At 39.8% G+C, this 20,020-nt stretch overlaps 1 protein-coding gene across 1 annotated transcript; it reads right to left on the bottom strand.

Annotated features, from left to right (window-relative positions):
- Positions 1–1,131: 1,131 nt before the first annotated feature.
- On the bottom strand, positions 1,132–18,309 carry ALDH7A1 (aldehyde dehydrogenase 7 family member A1). The gene is made up of 18 exons (XM_084304965.1): positions 18,125–18,309; positions 17,985–18,038; positions 17,659–17,724; positions 15,908–15,988; positions 12,332–12,455; positions 11,611–11,743; positions 10,979–11,023; positions 9,883–9,960; positions 9,160–9,257; positions 8,113–8,154; positions 6,588–6,682; positions 5,588–5,672; positions 5,170–5,276; positions 4,309–4,425; positions 3,764–3,861; positions 3,526–3,599; positions 2,499–2,574; positions 1,132–1,644 (listed from the first exon to the last, which is right to left on the bottom strand). Exons 1-18 carry the CDS (start codon positions 18,296–18,298, stop codon positions 1,590–1,592), a joined length of 1,602 nt encoding a protein of 533 aa, XP_084161091.1. The 5' UTR covers positions 18,299–18,309; the 3' UTR covers positions 1,132–1,589.
- Between the last annotated feature and the right edge of the window lie 1,711 nt (positions 18,310–20,020).

Raw genomic sequence — 20,020 nt, 5'->3', positions numbered from 1 at the left:
AGACAATTTCATAAAGACACTCCATGACACAGAATGGTGTTAAAGAACGGAACTTCTATAACTGGTGCTATTTTCAGGAAAAAGAAAAAAAAACGGAAATTAGATTGTTTTTTTGTGGTCTATCTGCTAATGATTTATATGTCTGCTTTAGGAATTTCAGTTCCTTCTATGTGCAAATATCTTTCTACGTGCAAATTTCTTTCAAGAAATCTGTTCCCTAGTTAAATGGCCAAGCACAAAGAACTTCAGGAGAGTTCACCTGAATGTGAGAGACTCATGATCTCCAGTATGAAAAAACTTTAACTGCCTACTGTTTGCTCTTTAGGAAGTGCCACTTGAAACATTTTCCATAATACAGATGCAAATTTAAAACACTATTTGTTTTAAAACTAGAAATTATGTTGAAAGAACAGCTGGTGTTGCACTATGCTGGGCCTCTAACACTGTTTGGACAACATTGCTATATGTCAAATCTTAGAATCAAGATAAATATAAAGCTACATCTGTGTCCTATAATCTGAGCTCAAAATGAACGGTTCTGCCACGTTCAGAGATTGTGGAAGCATGGTATGTATGTAAAACCTAGTGGAAAATAATTTTTTACCAAAAGTAATGCATAAAAAACCTCTGAAGTTACTCAGTGAAAAAAAAATCAGCATAAGAGCACTGTGCCTTTTCTTGCCTTGCATTCTGAGCTAGACTCCCAAATGACCTCCCAGTGTCTGTAGTCTTCAGTCTCCATGAGAAAATGCCACCTAATTTGAAATTGCACACAAACAACTTGCCTTTCCACAGCAAATCCCTGCTAGAAAAGTATTCCCTCCTGGCTGCACATCTGGTTCTTCAGCTCATTTGATTGAAGGATGTGAAAAGGGCCATGGCAACCTCAATCAGCTCTCAAACCTTCTAGCCTAAGAGATGGTTACACAAGCCTGCAATAACCCTTGATCTTTCCCATTATTTCCCAACACACGGGGCAAAAGTGTCCTTTCCAAAAAAGATGCAGAAAACTAAAGTGGCTCATTTAGCTGAACTACGTTCCTCCCAGCTGTCAGCTCAGTGAGAGGAAATGGATGGACTGCTCAAAGTTTCTGCTTCAAAACAGTGAGCAAAAAAAACTAGAAGCCTAAGGAATTTCACAAAAGGTACGTTTATTTATGCATTGAAAAATAGCGCTGCACTGCCCAGCTCCCATAGCACCAGGTAACCGTAGGAAATTCAACATGCAGTTTGAAGTATAGACCCACTAGATGGAAATAATTAGCAAATTGTAAGGAGGCAAGAGATACAGACAATGATGATATTGAAGTACAATGATAAGGCAACAGAAGACTATCCAGCCCACCTCAATCCAAGTTTGCTAATTTTGGCCACCTTCCCTTCTTCCCAAAGACCGCAGATTTCTCAGTTGAAGACAGAAGTAGTAATTTCATACATTAAAAGTTAAGCAATTTTAGAGTATCTGATTTTTGACAGAATCATCATTGATGCAGCCAGGTTTTAGGCAATTAATTTTCTTCGCCATGGGGCTTAGAAGGTGCATGGTTCTGAAATGTTAGGAGTTCATGGCATGACCATTCATAACGTTGTTATTGAAACTTGATTCCTTGAGCCAAAGGTAAATCCTTGCTGTAGTTGATTGTACTGGAAGAGAAACAAGTATTTAGAGATGAAGCTCAATCACTGAGACAGATTATGCAGCCCACTTCCCAAGTACATTGCTTCTGACTGCTGTTAAATAGATATGAAAGACTTCTGGGAATGGTTTGTCTGTTCAAAGTCATCAGCTGTCTTTAGTTCAGTTTCCAGAACAGTATCCACATAAAGGGAAAGACCACATTCCCTGTGCTCTCTTCCTTGGTAGATCGAAGTATAATCCCTTATTTCATCTCTTAACAACAGAACATCCATATAGGAAATCAACGTGTGATTTCTCACATTCATATGTCTTCACACAGTAACCAAGTTAGCAAAGGAAAATGCCGGGGAGGGAATGGGAAAGATAACTGCTAGAGGCCAACCATCATCAGACTCATGGAAAGACACCCAACACTTCAACAAATTATCATCCCATTGGCAATAATGGCCCCCTCTCTGTGGGTGCCACTTCACGTATTTCCTGAAAGTTTCCAGTAATCTAATTTCTAGCTTGGTTTAAGATTAGGCAAGAGGGGAATCAAAAAATAAACAAATTATTAAATAAATAAACCATGTTTAAAGAATAAACTCTTTTTCCAGCTTTTACAAATTGCCCTATTCTGTAGAAAGAGGTTTTCCCTTTGAGGAATGGTGAGTAAAGATAGGTCTTTAAAGAAATCATCTTCTATTAGGAACACAGTTGTAAATTCTTACATGATGAAAAAGAAAAACTACACTTTTACATGTTTATCTCACACTTAGTGTAGATAACCTCCTGTAGTCACAGATTTATATATTTTGGACTTTAGCAAATCTATCTGTAATTTACACTTAAATGCAATTAAAAATGTCTGCCTTACCAAGTTGACCGTCTCATATAAAGTTTCCATGAATCGCTTCCAGATTCTCTTCCCCCACCAGTGTGCTTTTCACCACCTGTAGGAGAAAGGTTATAAATGAAAACATGAAAATTTTCTGGAGCATGGAAATATGGACTAACTTCAGGAGGTGAGACATTTGTAAAAACTCATGGGGTAAACTATTCCCTCTTCCTTGTTCTAAACCTGAAATAAATTACCAGAATACCGCTAAGTACAGCTCACATAGCTTGTTCTCTCCCTGTTCTCAATCTAAAAACCATCTGTCCAAAGTTGAAAGTCTCACCACACTGGCACCAGAGAATGCTGTTTTAAACATATTTTAATGTGAGACAACTGTACAAGAATGTGTTGGTTCTTATACTGTTTAAATGATCAGATTAATATTTCTTCTTTCCTATCCCATTTTCTTTTGTATATAAAAAAGAAAGGCAAAAATCTTGTGAGACTCTTGCAACAGTACTCTATGCTGTACTTTTTTGTAAACATACACAAGCATATATAACAAGTATGTTCAAGACTGCTTTAATTAAAACTCCATTTTAAACAGTTTTCCACTCAGACATATCTCTAAACAAGTTCAAAACATAATTCTGAGTTACATTACCTTAATGGAGGAACCAAAATGATACCAGTCTTTGATTTTTAAGTATTCCATATATTTTTAAAAGATGAAACCCAACTACCTCCAGTCATTTTTCTGTTTTCTGCTACAGCAGTGTGATTTGAAATTAACTTCATTCATTTCTTCAGATTTAGTAATTTAAATGGACCGATTAAAGTCTTGAAAAATAAATGAGATCTAAGCTACACTAACTTTACAGTAACAATGCTTTGACTTCCACCTGAAGCTTTTCTTTGCATGAAAAGCTAATACAGTCATTAGTTAAAAAATCCACTCAGCATTAAAAAAAAGAAACTTTAAGAATAATAGCAACTCTGTAGAAATGGTACCAGTGAATTTCATTGTTTAAAGGAAAAAAGAAAGCATACAGTGCAAGTAACATACCAAAAGCACCACCAATCTCTGCCCCACTGGTTGGGATATTGACATTCACAATGCCACAGTCAGATCCCTTTGGCCTACGAAAAGAGATAGGACACAATTACTGCTGAGGATCAGGAAAGGCTCCTTCCCTAAAATGAGGGCCGTAAAGTGTTCAACTAGCAGTATGTACAGACATAAGAAGACACAAAATACAACAATCTTATATTTCAAGAATGTAGAAAAGTAATTTTAATCATACCCAAGCCATCGGAAAATCCTTCCCAAATCCTTGGTAAAGATACTGCTGGAAAGACCTTGTTTTACTTCATTATTCCAGGCAAAAACCTCCTCTTCCTCCTGTTCAGAAGCATGTCAATAGCTAAACCACACCTTCTCAAAGCAAAGCAGTTAAAAAGAAGCTCTGTCAGGAAAACTCCAATATGTTACAACCAGAATACAAATACACTAAGTACCACTCGGCACATACACATGCAGCAAGTCAGAGAGAGAATATTCCCCCTGACTGCACTGAAAAACATAACCTACTCTAGAGCAGGCAGACATGAGCAACAAAGATCTATTCCTGTACAGACTCTCATCTTAACAGCAGTGTTCTTCACAGAAAATATATAAATATAGCTACACAGTGAGGTAAGCTATTACAGTTCATGTCCCACAGTACACACCTATGGTTAGTGCTTTTTGAACTGTCAGGACAATTGCATGAACATGACACACATCAGAAATTGCTCTCCTGAAATCCCTGATCCCTGACACCAGACTATTTTCACATTGCTATTTTACCTTAAATTTCAGCACATACAGTATGGGAGCAAATGTCTCAGTGTGCACAATGGGTGCATTATGTGGAAGGCCAGTCACAATGGTTGGTTCAACGTAGTTTCCAGGGCGATTTATAACCTTCAAAATATATAAAAGAAGAAACAACTGACTAACTTCAGCCAAACCAGTATCCTGCTTAGTACCATTGAAGGAAGGGAATCATTAATATTTTGGTTACTACAGCTGTACCTATCAATCAGACATCGGAGGTCAGACCATCTGAGCAGATAACTTGAATTTTACTCTTGCTTACAAGTTTAATATATAGAGGTATTACTTAGTCTACTAAACAGGTAACCAAATCTCAAAGTCTACCAGCTGTTAAAAAAAAAACAAAAAACAAGTTCCTTTCTCCTACTTGTAAGCTGATTAGAATTTTAAAGGCACTAGGAATAAAGATGCCTGTAAAAACAAGAATTATCAGATCCTTATGTCCGGGAGAGTTAAACATCACATACGATGAAGATGAGCAAGTGACTTTTTGAATCTCTAATGCTTCTTGAAGTTTGACATTGTGAATCCAGTCACAGAACAGTATTTTTTCTTTGTTATGTGTTTGTTAGGCACTATTTACATTGTCATTTGTATTTTCATCACGTGACTGAATGGACAAAGGCTCATTGCCATTTCTTGGAGTAGAGTAAGTAGAGCTATCTTTACCCTAAGCACAGGATTGCAATTCCGACATTCTTTGACTGATTAACATAACATCCTGTAATGGATGACATGACAAACCAAAATGCAATCTTGGCCTAAGCTACCATGTTGCTGTATTTCTTTCCTAGAAGACTAACTGCAGCAGGGAGAATAAAAGTAAGTCACCTTTCCACCACAGACCACAGAGCCACCTTGTTGTTTTGCTTGTTCTACTGCATCAAGAAACATTTTCACTGCTTCTTTGGTATGAAGAGGCCCATACAGAGTGTCAGCTAAAACAAACAAAGAAAAAAACAAAACACACACACACAAAAAAATTCTTTCAGGACAACTTTTTATAACATTCTTTATCATAGCATTTTGAGAGTAACTATTTAACCTGTCCAAGATGAACAGTAACAGTAGTAGCTGGATTCTCCATCTCCCTTTCAGGGTTCGTATTCTGAATTAAACTAGCTATAACCATTCCCCAGTAAACTGCTAAAATTAGGTATCTTTGACCTATAATCATTTTGGAACTTAAACAAAAAGATGCAAACAGAAACATGTCTCCTAAGGCCATGAGTTGGAAAGAGCTACTTACAATCCCATGGATCACCAATGCGGACCTGGGCATAAGCTTTTGCAAGCTTTTCTACCACCACATCATGGATGCTTTCATGGAGGAACTAAAAACAAAACATGGTAAGAAGGCTGTAAGACAATGAAGCCTGTGCCACTAAGCCTGATGTACTGATGAAGAAAGTGCAGTAAAGTAAAGTAAAGTAAAGTAAAGAAAGTAATAATATAAGTATTATTACTCATATTCAGCAAATACCATATGTGAAAATAAACACAAGAGCAAAGCCTGATATATAAATATAGCTAGCACCACCATGAAAGCAAATCATGAAGATTTAAAAGAATCAAAGAAAAAAATACATTTTAATTTAACTGCATTACAGATCAATGATACCCACACATTTTGTAAACTCTTAAGCTAAGCATTTTGGTACGAATACTCAAGTGATTTTTATTGCTGTAATTTGAGGAATTACCACCCCTCCTATCTGCACAAAGTTAAACCACATCTTTCTTTACAAAAATTTACCCAATCAACCCAATTCTGGAAAAAAAAAAAAAACAAACACATGTGATACATTTAAATTTGCTCAGTGATTGGTAAAAAAAAACAAAGAAGGAAAAAACATGCAAGCAACACATGCACCCTTGCACTGCTGAAATTTAAACTCCACAAACCATAATTTGAAGCAGGCACACAGGAATGAGTTCTTGCAATGCAACAGAAGAGAAATACAGGAATTATGATGAGTTTTAATTTGAAAGTTTTAGGGCCATGTGAGAAACAAATTCAAAAAAAAACCTCTCTGGAATTAGAATTATAGTGATAAACTATAATTCATCTGCCAGAAAAACTGCTGTCATATTTTCCTATCATATTGATTTTAGTCAGAATAAAAACGTCTAACAAATACTGTTTGTTGTTCTCCACAATATTAGTAATTGATAAGCATTTTCTGAACAAATTCGGAATTAATTTTAAAGTCAGAGCTACCCAAACAAGTTCATACACTGTTACTTACCAGTCTTCTGGCAGTTGTGCACCTCTGACCTGCCGTTCCCACAGCAGCAAATAGAGCAGATGGGATGACTAGGTTCAGATCTGCGTCTTCAAACACTTAAAAGTTAAACATCGCAATGTTACTTAAAAAAACAGACAAGATGAAAACTGATGTTTATGTGCTGAAGGTTCTCTAAACTTACAAAACCAAAAACACTAGAAAGAATATAATAAACTCTGATATGTTGCTCAAGAAGCATTAGGAATGGCAGCACTAGCATAGTACACTAAGATACACAGAAACACCCCAAAACTCCCATTGTACCTGGAATTAGACACCTGCAACTGGACATAAACATAGCTTTGAACCTAAGAATTTGAACTAAAGAGCCTATCATGATAAAATTTGCAAAGTATCTCAGCTTCATTTTAATCCAAAAAATTACAAGCAATTTCTTGCCACTTCTTCACCTTCCCTCCATGAGTAGAAGTCTAGTTGCATACAGAAACAATGGTAAAGGATATCTTGATAGCATTAAAAAAAAAGGTAGCTGTAAGGCACAGGTTCACAGTAGTGTAAAACACAAATGAGCTGAACAAATTCACGTGTCCAGAGACATGAGAATCTTATATCAAAGCCTGTATGTATAAGCCTCAGAAGACCCCCAATATATCATTTAGCTTAACCAGTCCCACAGAATTCTCCGTGTCCAAAACTATTACTAAATCTGGAAATAAGTCCAAGAAAGCAATTTTCATGTAATCATTCAAAGTCAATTTCAGAAAAAGCAGGACTTTTATATGAAAAAGGAAACATTTCTCTTATGACAAAACAAGTTTACACTACTTTGTGCCAAACAGCACAGGCAAGAAAAAAGAAATGGATCATACCAGATTTTCAAAAGTGCTCAATATTCTAGATAGGCAACAACATTTGTTCAATTCACAGCAAAGGTGAAAAAGAAGGCTGTAACACGGTCTTCTTAGAACAGCAGCTTAGGTATTCAGTTGGTTTATATTTTCTTTCTGTCATACCACTCAGTGTTACAGAACTTGCATCATGCTTATCTGGGAATCAGAACGTGCCCTAAACTACATGAACCTGTAAAACAGGCTACTGAAATGAATACCTACATGCTTTACTTTCAAGTAAAATACTATCTTAGGTGTCATATATATACATGTATGCCTACATATATATGTAGATGTACTTATACTCTAAAATGCTAAAAGTGTCATGTTCAGAGTAGATCCAAATTTCATTAGCAGCATTGTCCACATCACATTACTGATGCCTACTGCTTCGCCAATTCAATTTTTCAAATCAAAAGTAATAATATGAATTTGAATTCTCATTTTCATCCTAAAGCACTACCCCTCAAGAACACCGAAGACAGAAAGAGAAAAAAAAAATACAACCACATTCCACTAAGGACTTTTTAAACCCCCCAGTGTAAAAATAAATAAATAAATAAAAATGCTATGAACATTTATATACTAACTTCCAAATAACATCTATGGGACTAAATTTCTACACTGCATATTACCAATAATGGCGTTGTTTCCTCCCAGTTCCAGCAGACTCCGGCCTAATAAAAACACACAGAATTATATCAATTGCACGTGTTTATTGCGCATTTCAGTAAATTTCAGTAAAATCATCTCTAATTAAAGCTAGGTTTCATTACATGTATTCTTCTGTATAGACAGTGTAGTCATCTAATTGCACTAGTTAACGTAGAAAATTACACTGAATACTACATCTATCACATAATGTGAAGAAAAATACCTGGAGAACAGCTAGAGCAGAAAAAAAAAAGCTTTTTTTAAAAAAATAGGTGAAAATAGCACTGGAAAAGAAAAAGAAGAATGCAAAACAAACTGCAGGATAAATAGTATGAGGCAAATGAAGAAGAGGAGGAGTTACTATTCAGACTGAAATGTATAAATTAAAAAAATAACACTTAAGCAGGCTTGTGTATTTCTATGGCACCTGTTTTATCTCAAATCTGAGAGAAAGAATCAGAATCTATTTCTAGGTGAACCTTTGCAAGGTGTTCTGAATTTTTCGACACTAACAAACTTCAAATATGCAAAATAAGGAAGTCTTGTTCACAATGAAACTTCTAACTAAAGAGTTAGAATCCAGCAGCTGGGCATGGACTCACAGCTATGCATCCTTGAATATCTGAAACAAATATGGTACCTCAAAGGTCCTAACTTTTCTCCCGTATTTATAAGTAGTAGAAGGCAAAGGAGTGTTTTCCCATGAAAGGAGTTGCCAAAAGACCATAGGCCCCATCTGTCCATTTGTAAATCTCCATACAATACAGCTACAGAAACCTCCAAATTAACTGCAGGACCATGGATTTGTGGACATCTTGGGAAAAAAAAATCCTGATATTGTGACTGAACTAAATGAAAAATGTAATAGTTAGTTCTGAGCTGTTTCCTCATCCTACTCCCATCAAGCTGAAAAAAAGCTAACAAAGGAGGTAAGTGAAATAAGATGTAATTTTAAAATAATATGGGATTGCCCTACCTTTTGCAACCACGGAAACAAAAGAAGAAAAGATCCCAGCCCTGACACTCACCAAATCTCTCCTGAACCATAAGCGCTACTTGTTTGCCCACTTTTGTGCTGCCAGTGAAGGACAACAGGTCCATTCTCTCATCTCTTGCCATTGCTGTCCTGCACAACAAGACATACATTTATTAGAAGAGCAAATAGCTGGAAAAGATACTCACACCTTTCACATACACCAAACATAATTAAGTGACTGAGCAGACATCAGGAAAGCTTCTCACTCAGAAAAGAGGAACAACTGTTTCCCTCCCCTGTTTCATGCCAAACTGTAAGTTCATCACCTGTATTAACTTTGCAATTCAGCCCAAGCTACACAGTGAGATCAGTTCCCATTGTTGTGTTCCCTAAGAAGATAAGCACACCTATGATTTTTAATGGTTACCATATTTATTTTTTTAACTTCTCCTCCTGAAACTCTCAAGTATATATTTGTATTAGGAATTTCCACATTGCAATAATCACATGGAACACTTTTACTCATTTTGCACTTATATGCAAGTACACAGTCCCTACGTGAGCATGGCAAATGGCGAAGTATTCTCCTCTACAAGTGGTCTGAAATGCTAACAGGCAAGAAAGTGAAAAAAAGTATATGATTAGTGGAATTTTATGTTGTACTTGCCTGTACAGGCAACTCCTGGAGATGGGATTAATTTTAAAACCAGGAATCCTTTCAATAATATTATTTGTCCTCTATCCACATTCACAAAACACAAGAAATGTTACCTACCCAATGTCTGCTCCACCACAGACCAGAGAACAGATTGCTCCAGGTATTTTGTTATCCTCCAAGACTTTGGCAATTATCCTAGAATCAAAGATGCAAAAATTTCAGAGATTTCTGACAGGTGCACATGAAAGGCAATGAGCCATTAAAACTATCTGACCATGCAAATGAAGAAGAATCAGGTTTAAAAAAAAAAAAAGTCTTGCAGTTAAAAAGTTTGCAAAAAACACGCACACTTCTCCATTCAAGGACCTTGGTGTTATAATCACTGCTCAGGCAGAAGTAAGACTCAAAATTATATCCCATATGTATCCACACAACTGGCATAGAGAAACATAGATCAGTGGCCATATGTAGTCTTTCTGGCCATATGTAGTCTTTCACCGTTAGAAAGAGACATATAACTTCATGAGGTTACTTAAAATACTTACAGGTAGCTTGTGGCCATGTTTTGAGGCCCATTTTAAAGCTACAAGACATACTAGTTAGTTATTTTGAAGGGGACCTTTTATATTTAGAATATAAAAATAAACCTTATTTTTAGCTTGCAGTAGGTAAGTATTTAAAATGCTAATACAGTAAAACAAAGTAGCAATAAACCTAGAATATGTACCACTATGACACTATGCTTCAGAGTTCTCTGTATCAGGAATGGGTTTTGAACCCTGGAAAGGTATGTTGTGATGTTACTAGTTTTAGATAATAAGGACTGTGTGAACACATCTTCAGGAGATACGTCTTCACAGACAGACAGAAGAATTTGCCAAAACCAAAACAAACAAAAAACAAAAATAGTGCTGATGTGGGGCTGAGACTCCCAAATAAACAGATTATTCTAAAACATGAGTGTGTGATTATGGGTAGGTGAATTTCATGAGCAATTCATCTTTTACAGGGAAGGAAGCCACAGAGCTAGACCTTTTTCAGGAGAAGCACAGAACTGGTCCCAGAAAAGATGGTAATGGTACAGGTAACATGCTATATATACTGTATACATTTTATGTAACAAGAGAAAGCATTTCTCACCACTGAGCACTACCTCAGACAGAAAACAAGTTGTTTAAAATGTAAGACAGAAAGCAAAGAAACCAGAACTCACTTTGTAACAGCAACACTGATGAGGGATGTTGTAGGAGCACCTTTCCTAAAAGGGGAAAAAAATAATTAAATATGCAATTTCATGGTATGTCAAATACAGCAAACTTAGGCTGGTTATCAGATATATGTTAAGACAATTCATGTGTTTCTGTCCACAGTTGAGCATTCAGAGCTCCTACTGAGCTCAGCATGAACAAGAGCAAGGCCAGACATTTAAGTGAAGCAGTTAAATGGCAATGAAGCTGGAGTGTAGAGAGAAAGTAAAGTCAATTACTTAACTGACAATACAATAATTTAAATTTTTAATTTGAACTGTACCAATTGTGAAAGTGTTTTTCCTTCTGTTGTTAATATCAGTGCTGCAAGACCTAAACCTTGTTTCTTCACTAACTTGCCATCTGCCTGAGCCTTGTGCAGGTCTGGATCTCAACATTTAATAAAGAGGTCACTGAGGTTACCATAAAAGAAAATTTTTTTTGACTACAAGTGAACATTAAGAATACAAATAAATTAAGCCTACATAAATGGAATCAAACACACAGATACAAGTGATGTTTGATAACAAGTACATGTCTGAGATAATAGCTCTGCAGTTTTAAAATACTGTTAGCACATAGGAGAGCTGCATCATACCAGAGGCAAGCATTTCCACAGATCATTGCAATTGCACTGTTCCACCCATAAACTGCGACAGGGAAGTTGAAGGCCGTGATGATTCCGACTAAGCCAACAGGATTCCACTGCTCTATAAGCGCATGGCCAGGTCCTGGAGGCAAAGACACAACACACCGCAATTTGCAACCACTGAATGTTTTTCAAAAAGGAAATCACAAAGCCCTGTGAACAAGGGACTTTGCAGCACTCCTCTGTTCATCAGAGCGTTAGCTTCTGGAGAGCTGTATTGCAAGCTGTATTGTTCAGCCTACTGGAACAAGATTAACTAGACTTTTAAAAAAATAGTAACGTGGCAGCGTGAACTTTTTCTACTTTAACTCTTCAGTTAACTGAATGCTGGTTGCTTATTAATCAATAACCAACAAAAGGCCTCTCAGATCTAAGCACACCGACAAACTTTTTGCATACTTTCCTCTACCGCCTTCACTACTGAGATGGCAAAGAGAATCTAATGCTTCAGAGAGCAGAGGAGAAATCTCTTGCCTCACTTGATACAAGTCCTAGGACAGACACTTCTGGCAGTGGTGTTACTGCCTAACAGCACATCTGTTCCTAGACAACATGCTCCATAAATAACTCACAGCACAGCGTTTTTGTTGAGATATGTCACTATATATTTAGGATATTACAACCCCATCCCTTCAGTAATACAGAAAAAAAAATTTGCACACATACTTACTTTCTGAAGGCAAAACAGGTCCACCAATCATTCGGGACAAACCAACAGCGTAATCACAGACATCAACATACTCCTGCACTTCCCCAACACCCTCGACATAAATCTTTCCCATTTCCAATGAGACCTGAAAACATTAAGAACAAGACACAATTCTTTTTTTTTTTTTTTTTGTAATTCATACTCGTTTCCAGTACTTTTTATCTCCTACTATTATTAGGTTTATCTGTACACCAAGTAAGATTCAATGCAGATTTTTTCACTAGAAGAGATTCACCTATTCCTAAAATATTCACAGCTTAAAGAAAAAAAAAAAAACAAAACACAATAGACAACCAGATTAAGAGTCACATTCCCATACAATAGAAGGAAATTAATATAGGAAATTAATCAGCAGAGGTAATTAATATATTTAAAGAAGTATCCAACAACAATGAGATTCACAGCTTTGGCTCAAAGAACATTTTTGTCAGGTCATTCGCACACACTTTCAATCAGGTGTGAAATAAATTGGAAAGGAAGGATTCCTCTGCTCCAGCAAAAGAAAATCACAGAATCACAGAACTGTAGGGGTTGGAAGGGACCTCGAAAGATCATCGGGTCCAACCCTCCTGCCAAAGCAGGTTCCTCAGAGCAGGCTGCCCAGGTAGGCGTCCAGACAGTCCTTGAATGTCTCCAGAGAAGGAGACTCCACAACCTCCCTAGGCAGCTCTGTCACCCTCACCGTGAAGAAGTTCTTTCGCATGTCAGTGCAGAACTTCCTGTGCTCTAACCTGCACCACTGCCCCTTGTCCTATCCCCACAAACCACTGAGAAGAGGTTGGCTACATCCTTCTGTCCCCCATCCCTCAGATATTTATATGCATTGAGGAGATCCCCTCTCAGTCTTCTCTTCTCCAGGCCGAACAGACCCAGGTCTCTCAGCCTTTCCTCATAGGGAAGATGCTCCAGGCCCCATATCATCTTTGTGGCCCTCCGCTGGACTCTTTCCAGGAGATCCCTGTCTTTCTTGTACTGGGGAGCCCAGAACTGGACACAGTACTCCAGGTGAGGCCTGACTGGGGCAGAGTAGAGGGGGAGGATCACCTCCCTTGACCTGCTGGCCATGCTCCTTTTAATGCACGCCAGGATCCCATTAGCCCTTTTGGCCACATAAGTAATTTAGATTTTTTCTTAAGAAAACTACTAATTTTATAACATCCCAAAGTGAGTTTGAGAGTTCCAATTTTCAAACATTGATGAAAACAACTGCTCATTTTTAGTCCTTTAGTGACCCAGGTGAGGTGTTTAGTAACAAGTTTTTTTTTTTCGCTTTTCTTCGGAAGTCAGTCCTAAGCTATAGCCTTCTATTCTGTTAGAAGCACGTATGCATACACAGCAGACATACTGTTTGCCGATGAGAGTAAATTGATATTTTAAGATATTTTCCTCCATAAGTAAGGAAATTTACTGACCTAGGAACTGTAAAGTTACCCATTTACTCCTACTTAATTTTGCAGTGATGCTATGATATCTACAGGTAACTTTATGCAAGTATCACCTACCACTTTAGGCTGAGGATTGCACTTTTAAAAAGCTGTTAAGCGAGGAGTCGGGTTCAATGATTGCCATAAGATTTTATTCTCCATGCAGAGATTAAAATAAAGCTGACTAAATACATCTATAGGTATTGCTATGATGCCTATGGTTCCAAATCCTTGCTAGGCTACTCTGCTCACAGGAAAACTGCACATCTGATTTCTGCTTCATCCTGAAGAAAGGGAAGACATTTGAGAAGGGAGAGACCAGAATATAAAGGTTTTATGTAACACATTATTTGTTGGGAACAAATCATTTAGCATCTGAGCACCACACTCAGCAAACAGGATGCCTGGCCATCTCAAGGCAGAAGGAAAAACCCCTGTGGACAGCTATCAAGAGGCATCAGAAACAAATAGTTGAGCCTGTGGAAGTATTAGAAATACATCTGAACAATTGGCAAGGACATTCTGAGGCTAGGCTTTAAAGTCTCAATTGAACATGTAAAGGTGAGTTGCCATACTGCTCACTTTTGTGTATGCCAGTTTCAAAATCTACAGCCAAGAGAAGTCTGAATACCTGGACACCTACTACACAGCTTTCACCCTGAGATTCAGCCCCTATCCTGGAAGAGCTCATTATCTGTTTGGGAAAACTACAAACACACAACAAGGTTTCTCTAAGGAACTGTCCTGGCTTCAGTTAGAACAGTATTAATTTTCTTCCTAGTAGCTGCTGGAATGCGGTGTTTTGGCTTAGGATGAGAAGAGTGCTGATAACACCCCGATGCTTTAATTGTTGCAGAGCAGTGCTTATACCAAGCCAAGGACATCTCAGCTTCTTGCTCTGTCCTGCCAACAGGCAGGCTGGGGGTGCAGTAAGAGCTGGGAGGGGACAGACCCAGGACAGGTGACCCGAACTAGCCAAAGGGGTATTCCATACCATCTGACGTCATGCTAAACAATATATAGGGGTGGCTAGCCGGGGGGAGGGGGCCGGACTGCTCGGGGTTAGGCTGGGCATCGGTCAGCGGGTGGTGAGCAATTGCATTGTGCATCACTTGTTTGTACATATTATTAGTAGTAGTACTATTATCATCATTGTAACATTATTGTTATTATTGTTATTATTATTTTGTTATTATTATTTTCCTGTCTTATTAAACTGTCTTTATCTCAACTCACGGGCTTCACTTTTCATTTCTCTCCCCCGTCCCAGAGAGGGAGGGGGGAGGGCGAGCGAACAGCTGCGTGGTATTTAGCTGCCAGCCGGGTTAAACCACGACAGGAACATACAAACTGCTGTCTGTCCACACACTGGGAAGCTATAACGTTTTTGAATACAAATGTACTTCTATACCACATAAACTCTCACAGGGAGCCAGCATCTAGGGAACTAGCAGAGCAAAGTTTTGTAGGCTAACAGTATGGGTTTGACTACACATGGAGTTATTCAAGGATAGCTGTTTCTGAATAGCAGCACATACTGGCAAGCCTTGTAAAAGGAAAGCGGCAAGCTCCCCACTTGTCCCCTTTTCTTCCCTAGTAACTAGTGAGCGTTTTAAAGGAATGGTCCTTCAACCTTTACATCCTACACAGCACTGCAAGAAGATCTCATTAAGACCATCTCACCTTCTGAAGCCTTATACCACCACATGTCAATTCTCAAAACCCTGCAGAACACCAGAAAAGGGCTCAAGGTTAAAAGCTCTGTGTTAGAGAAAGATCTTTTTCAGGATATCTTAAGTATACGACGGTGCTCTATCTGGCAGGCAAGTGGGAAAACAGCATGGCAGCAGTTGTAACTCTCTTCAATTTACAGGCTCAGAACAAATTACACTTGGTTTGCCCAACAAGAAATACCATTTTCAGTGTAGGGTGTCAGAATGCTATAATACTTTTTTTTTTAATTTAAAGTTCTTTATGCAAGTTAACAGAACCAACAGCACTTTAATGGTTACTAAGGTTAGTATTGCAGAGTAGTACATTAAAACAAGAGCAAAACAGTTTTGACCTTTTTTTTCCCCCCTCTAAAGTCAGGCTGCTCCTTAAAACACCTTACCAAGCTTCCTAGAACTTTGATTTTTTGTCTCAGGGCATCGCCAATCTGTCGTACTATTTCTCCACGTTTTGGTGCAGGGATCTAGTCAAAAAAAAAAAAAGAAAACATAAGAATGCATTTGAGATTGAACATCTCTGACTTCTGCTGCATACATTATGCTCATTTGCTACCCCTGTAGCAAGAGATCACTGGTTGCTGTAATTCTTCCCCCCCTTCTCCTAATCATGCATTCATTTTTATCTGCTTTACAACAAACTCCTACCTTGCAGAAACTAGTAACACTGCACATATTTACGCCTGTTCAAAATTTCAGTTCCACTGAATACTGACAAAAGAAGGCAGATTTCAAGTTCTTAGTTCTAATACTTGTGTTCAGCTACACCACTCGCAAGGCCCCAGAAAAATCATCCAGAGTTCAGGAAACAAGCATTTTTTAAAGAATTCTTAAAGGTTTCTAAGCTTCTGCAGTGTACTTAAAATATTTTCAAACTTTCTTTTCAATTTAACAATGGCTACTGACACTTATTTTGTTAGCAGATGCTGAGACAGACAGAAGCCTCAATTCTTAGAAAAATTAAACCTACGTACCAAATATTAATACATTTTTTGATGTGGTACCAGTTTGTTAAATAAGAATCTATGGCTAGAGTCAATAATAAGCCATTTTCATAAAATACATACAACATCTACAGGATTAAAAACTGCTAAAGAGCAGGTAGCTGGGAAGAGAAGTGAGGAATCCATAAATGATACAAACATATGTCTTCACAGTCAAAATCTTTTGGACAAGCTCATTAAGCCCAACAAAATTCACAAACTAAAACCAAACAGCTTTGAGAAGAGATTTTAAAGCATTAGATCTGTTGATTCTTTTTTATTGTAGACTGCTTTCAAATTATCTCCAAACGCATCATGAGCTGGCATCCACTCACTAACATATTCAGAAGTTGTAACAAAAGAACAAGTTTTAACATATCCTAAGAAAGCTGTTGTGTTTGTCCTAAACTTCATTCTCTTTAGATAAGGCAACCTGCTTTGCTGGATCAAGTACACAGAATGCATGATACCTTACAAAATACATCAAAGAAATGCCAGGTATCTGTAAAAACAAGCTTTTTATGGCCAGCAAGAGAACGGATGATGCCTGGAAATAGCTTGTACTGGGACACTAAGAACTACAGTTTGCTAAGGAGACAGAGCTTAGCTCTAATCTGATATAGCAACATAACACTAAAGCTTTGGAATAACATAGCTCTTTTGTGAAATATCAAGATTTGACTGGTGGTCAAAAAAGTGCAGTCAAAACTATCAGACTTCCTTACCCCTTGAAAGCAAGACTATCAGCAGGAGTTAGATAGCCAAATATTCTGCGAAACTCTCGCAGGAGAAAGCATGCTGCAACATGAAGTTAGAATATGCCCGGAGCAATAACGTGCTCGCTTACAAGGTTCCTGAACTTCAGCAGACCTGCTGGCGATGGCTTACAGGCACAAGCCTGCGTAAAGATGCCAGGCTTTTCAAAGCAAACAGTGTGCAAAGTCAATGTCCTCATCTTTGTACCTTAATGTAATGAATGCAAGTTGTCTGGCTTTGTTTCTTGGTCCTCGTTACAAACTTTTGCTTCAATGCAACGTATAGAACATGAACATGTTTTTACACCCTCAACCAACAGGCCAACTTAAATAGGCCTTTAAATGCCAGAGACACGCGTTAAAAGACAAACACCGTAAAAGATAATTCTGTTCACTTACATCAGCCCAGACTTTCCATGCCTCTTTAGCCTTCTTTACTGTTTCTTCATAGTCCTCCAAACTCGCCTACGTAGGCAGAGAAGCAGATCAAAGAAAAAGTTAGTGACTTGCTCCCCACCCACCCCCCCAAAAAAAATAAAAATAAATTAAAAAAAAAGAAAAGATTGAGCATCCAACTCAAGCACGGGACATTTCTAGTGGATAACGCTTCGCAGAGGGGCCAGCAGCCCCTCGGCAGAGGAAGGATGAGCCAGGGGGCAGGGAGGGCTGGGGGCGAGCCTTTAGGGCAGCCCCCGACCCCGGGGCGGTGTTTGGGGCAGCCCTACCTGTCTGACGCTGGCGATGGGGTCGTTGTTGGCCGGGCAGTAGGTCGTCACCACCTAGAGCAGAAAGGAGCGCAGGGCGGGCGGTCACCGGCACGGCACGGCACCACCACCGCCACCGCCACCGCCTCCCCCCGCCTCACCTGCCCGCTGCCTCCCCAGCGCCCATTGTAGACGCCCGGGTTCTCCTCCTGCAGGCCCAGCTCCCGCAGCCAGGCGTAGCGCGGCTGGCTCACCAGCAGGGTTGACATGGCGGCCGCCGCCCGCAGCGGCAGCAGCAGCGGCAGGGAGGCGGCAGCGTGGCGCAGCCCCAGCATCGCCGCCGCAATGGGCCCCGGCCCGCCCCGCCTCCGGGCCGCCCCCACGGCTACCGGCGGCGATTGGCGAGGACCGGCGGCGCCCCCCGGCACCTCCCGGTTCCCCCCCGGCACCTCTCGGCTCTCCCCCGGCTCCCTCTGCCGGCCCCCAGCCTGCCCACGGCCCGCCCGGGGAGCCGGAGAGCCCAGGCCGGCCCCCGGGGCTCCTCAGGGAGGTGTTTGGTTCCCTTGTTTTCAAGTGAAAATCACATTTGGGTGATGTAAACAAAGCATGGCTATAAAGCAGGCTGGCATGGTTCAAAACCCCTACATGCCGTTGTCTTCGCTGCGTACACGGTCAAATTTTCACTCGGAAAGTGGGTTTGGATACCATAAAACTTGTAGCAAACAGGCAGTCGTCCCTTCAGCTCTGAAGGGGATATATAAAGAATCCTGAACAAAGCCGCTTGAAAGGGAAAGCGGTGCATCTGAAAGATAAAACTCTCCTCCAGGAGGAGGATGAAATCTTACATCTGTCCGGAGAAGGAGCACAGCCAAGAGAACTGCCGTGCCTGCTCTCTGCCGCTGCCTTGACATCGTGCTTTTAAAAACTTGACCTCCAGCAACTACCCTATGGATGGTACAGTAGATCAGTCCCCGGAGCTGTTTGTTCACTGTCTTGCCTGCAGAGCCTATATCTTGCTGGAGCTGCAACAACACCATCCACTCTGTTCACATGGCCCACCGAAACCTGGCAGGTAAGTTTCAGTCTCATACCTGACCTGGAGTGAGTTTGTTTTGATCTAGTGACCCGGAGGTGTAAAGCATCCCTTGAGCTGTTCTGTCTCCTGATGGCTGTTAGTCATAGAGCAAACCTTCCTCTCAGAAGGTTAATTTACTATAGATCAAATACATAGATGAAACGGGTTCCAGCCCTCTGAACAGCATGAAGCACCTGGCGAAGCTGGAACTTCAGCAACACCTCATGTGCCTCAGGGAAGAACAGGCTTTTGAAAGAGTACCCGATTCATTTAATTGAGAGGCCTTTGTGGACATAACTGTCCTTGCATATTGTTCACCCAGCACGATAAATCACCAGCAGAACAGAAGCCCCCAGCTTTGTGTTTGAAGTTGGCAAGAAGCCTTGTGGAAACCACAAACTCTGCTTCTGCTACTGAAACTTCCCACAGATGACCCTCACAAAGTCTGGCATTAATGCCTCCCGGAGGGACAACAATAAAGAGACTGGAGAGAGAGATAGCACAAGGACACAAACTTTCTTTTAGTATTTAATAACAACATTGTAAACACATCGCCTCAAGACAGTCTGGGTCCTGAAGGTATTAATAGGCCTTGATAACCAGCGTCATCTGGGGCCTCCAGCCCTCACTACTACATACAGACCACAGGAGCAGGCATTTATTTGAGCTCAACCTTTCGTATCTTCCTCTCTGAGCTATATTGGAGGAGTCCTGGTCCCACCATGGACTTCATGAGATAGACTCTGGCCTGGAGGCTTCTGACCTCAGCCTGTCATGGTGGGTCTGACAGTCCACTGCTAGCTTGGTCCTGAGCAGCAGGCTGGCTTGACCTCAGACCTGTGTTGCCCCTGCAATATGGTCTTCACCATGACTTTGGGTCATAAGTCCCTATCCAGCTGGCTGCACTGTTGCCTTTGGCTCTCTGCCCCAGGGAGCCACCAGCTCTTGCTGAGTGAGGACTGGTTTTGTACTAATGTCTTTG

Source organism: Netta rufina (assembly GCF_964035555.1).
Source record: "Netta rufina genome assembly, chromosome: Z".
Lineage (NCBI taxonomy): Eukaryota > Metazoa > Chordata > Aves > Anseriformes > Anatidae > Netta > Netta rufina.
Note: the sequence above shows the minus strand (reverse complement) of the source record. Positions and strands in the feature narration are given on the sequence as shown.

Bases quoted from the DNA above. Each gene is read 5' to 3' on its own strand.
- ALDH7A1 (XM_084304965.1), bottom strand. From the start codon at position 18,298: ATGCTGGGGCTGCGCCACGCTGCCGCCTCCCTGCCGCTGCTGCTGCCG. The intron at 12,456-15,907 runs GTAAGGTGTTTT...TAATGTTTTCAG, and splicing joins TCAAAGTTCTAGGAAGCTTG to GTCTCATTGGAAATGGGAAA. The intron at 11,024-11,610 runs GTATGATGCAGC...TTCCCCTTTTAG, and splicing joins TGTGGAAATGCTTGCCTCTG to GAAAGGTGCTCCTACAACAT.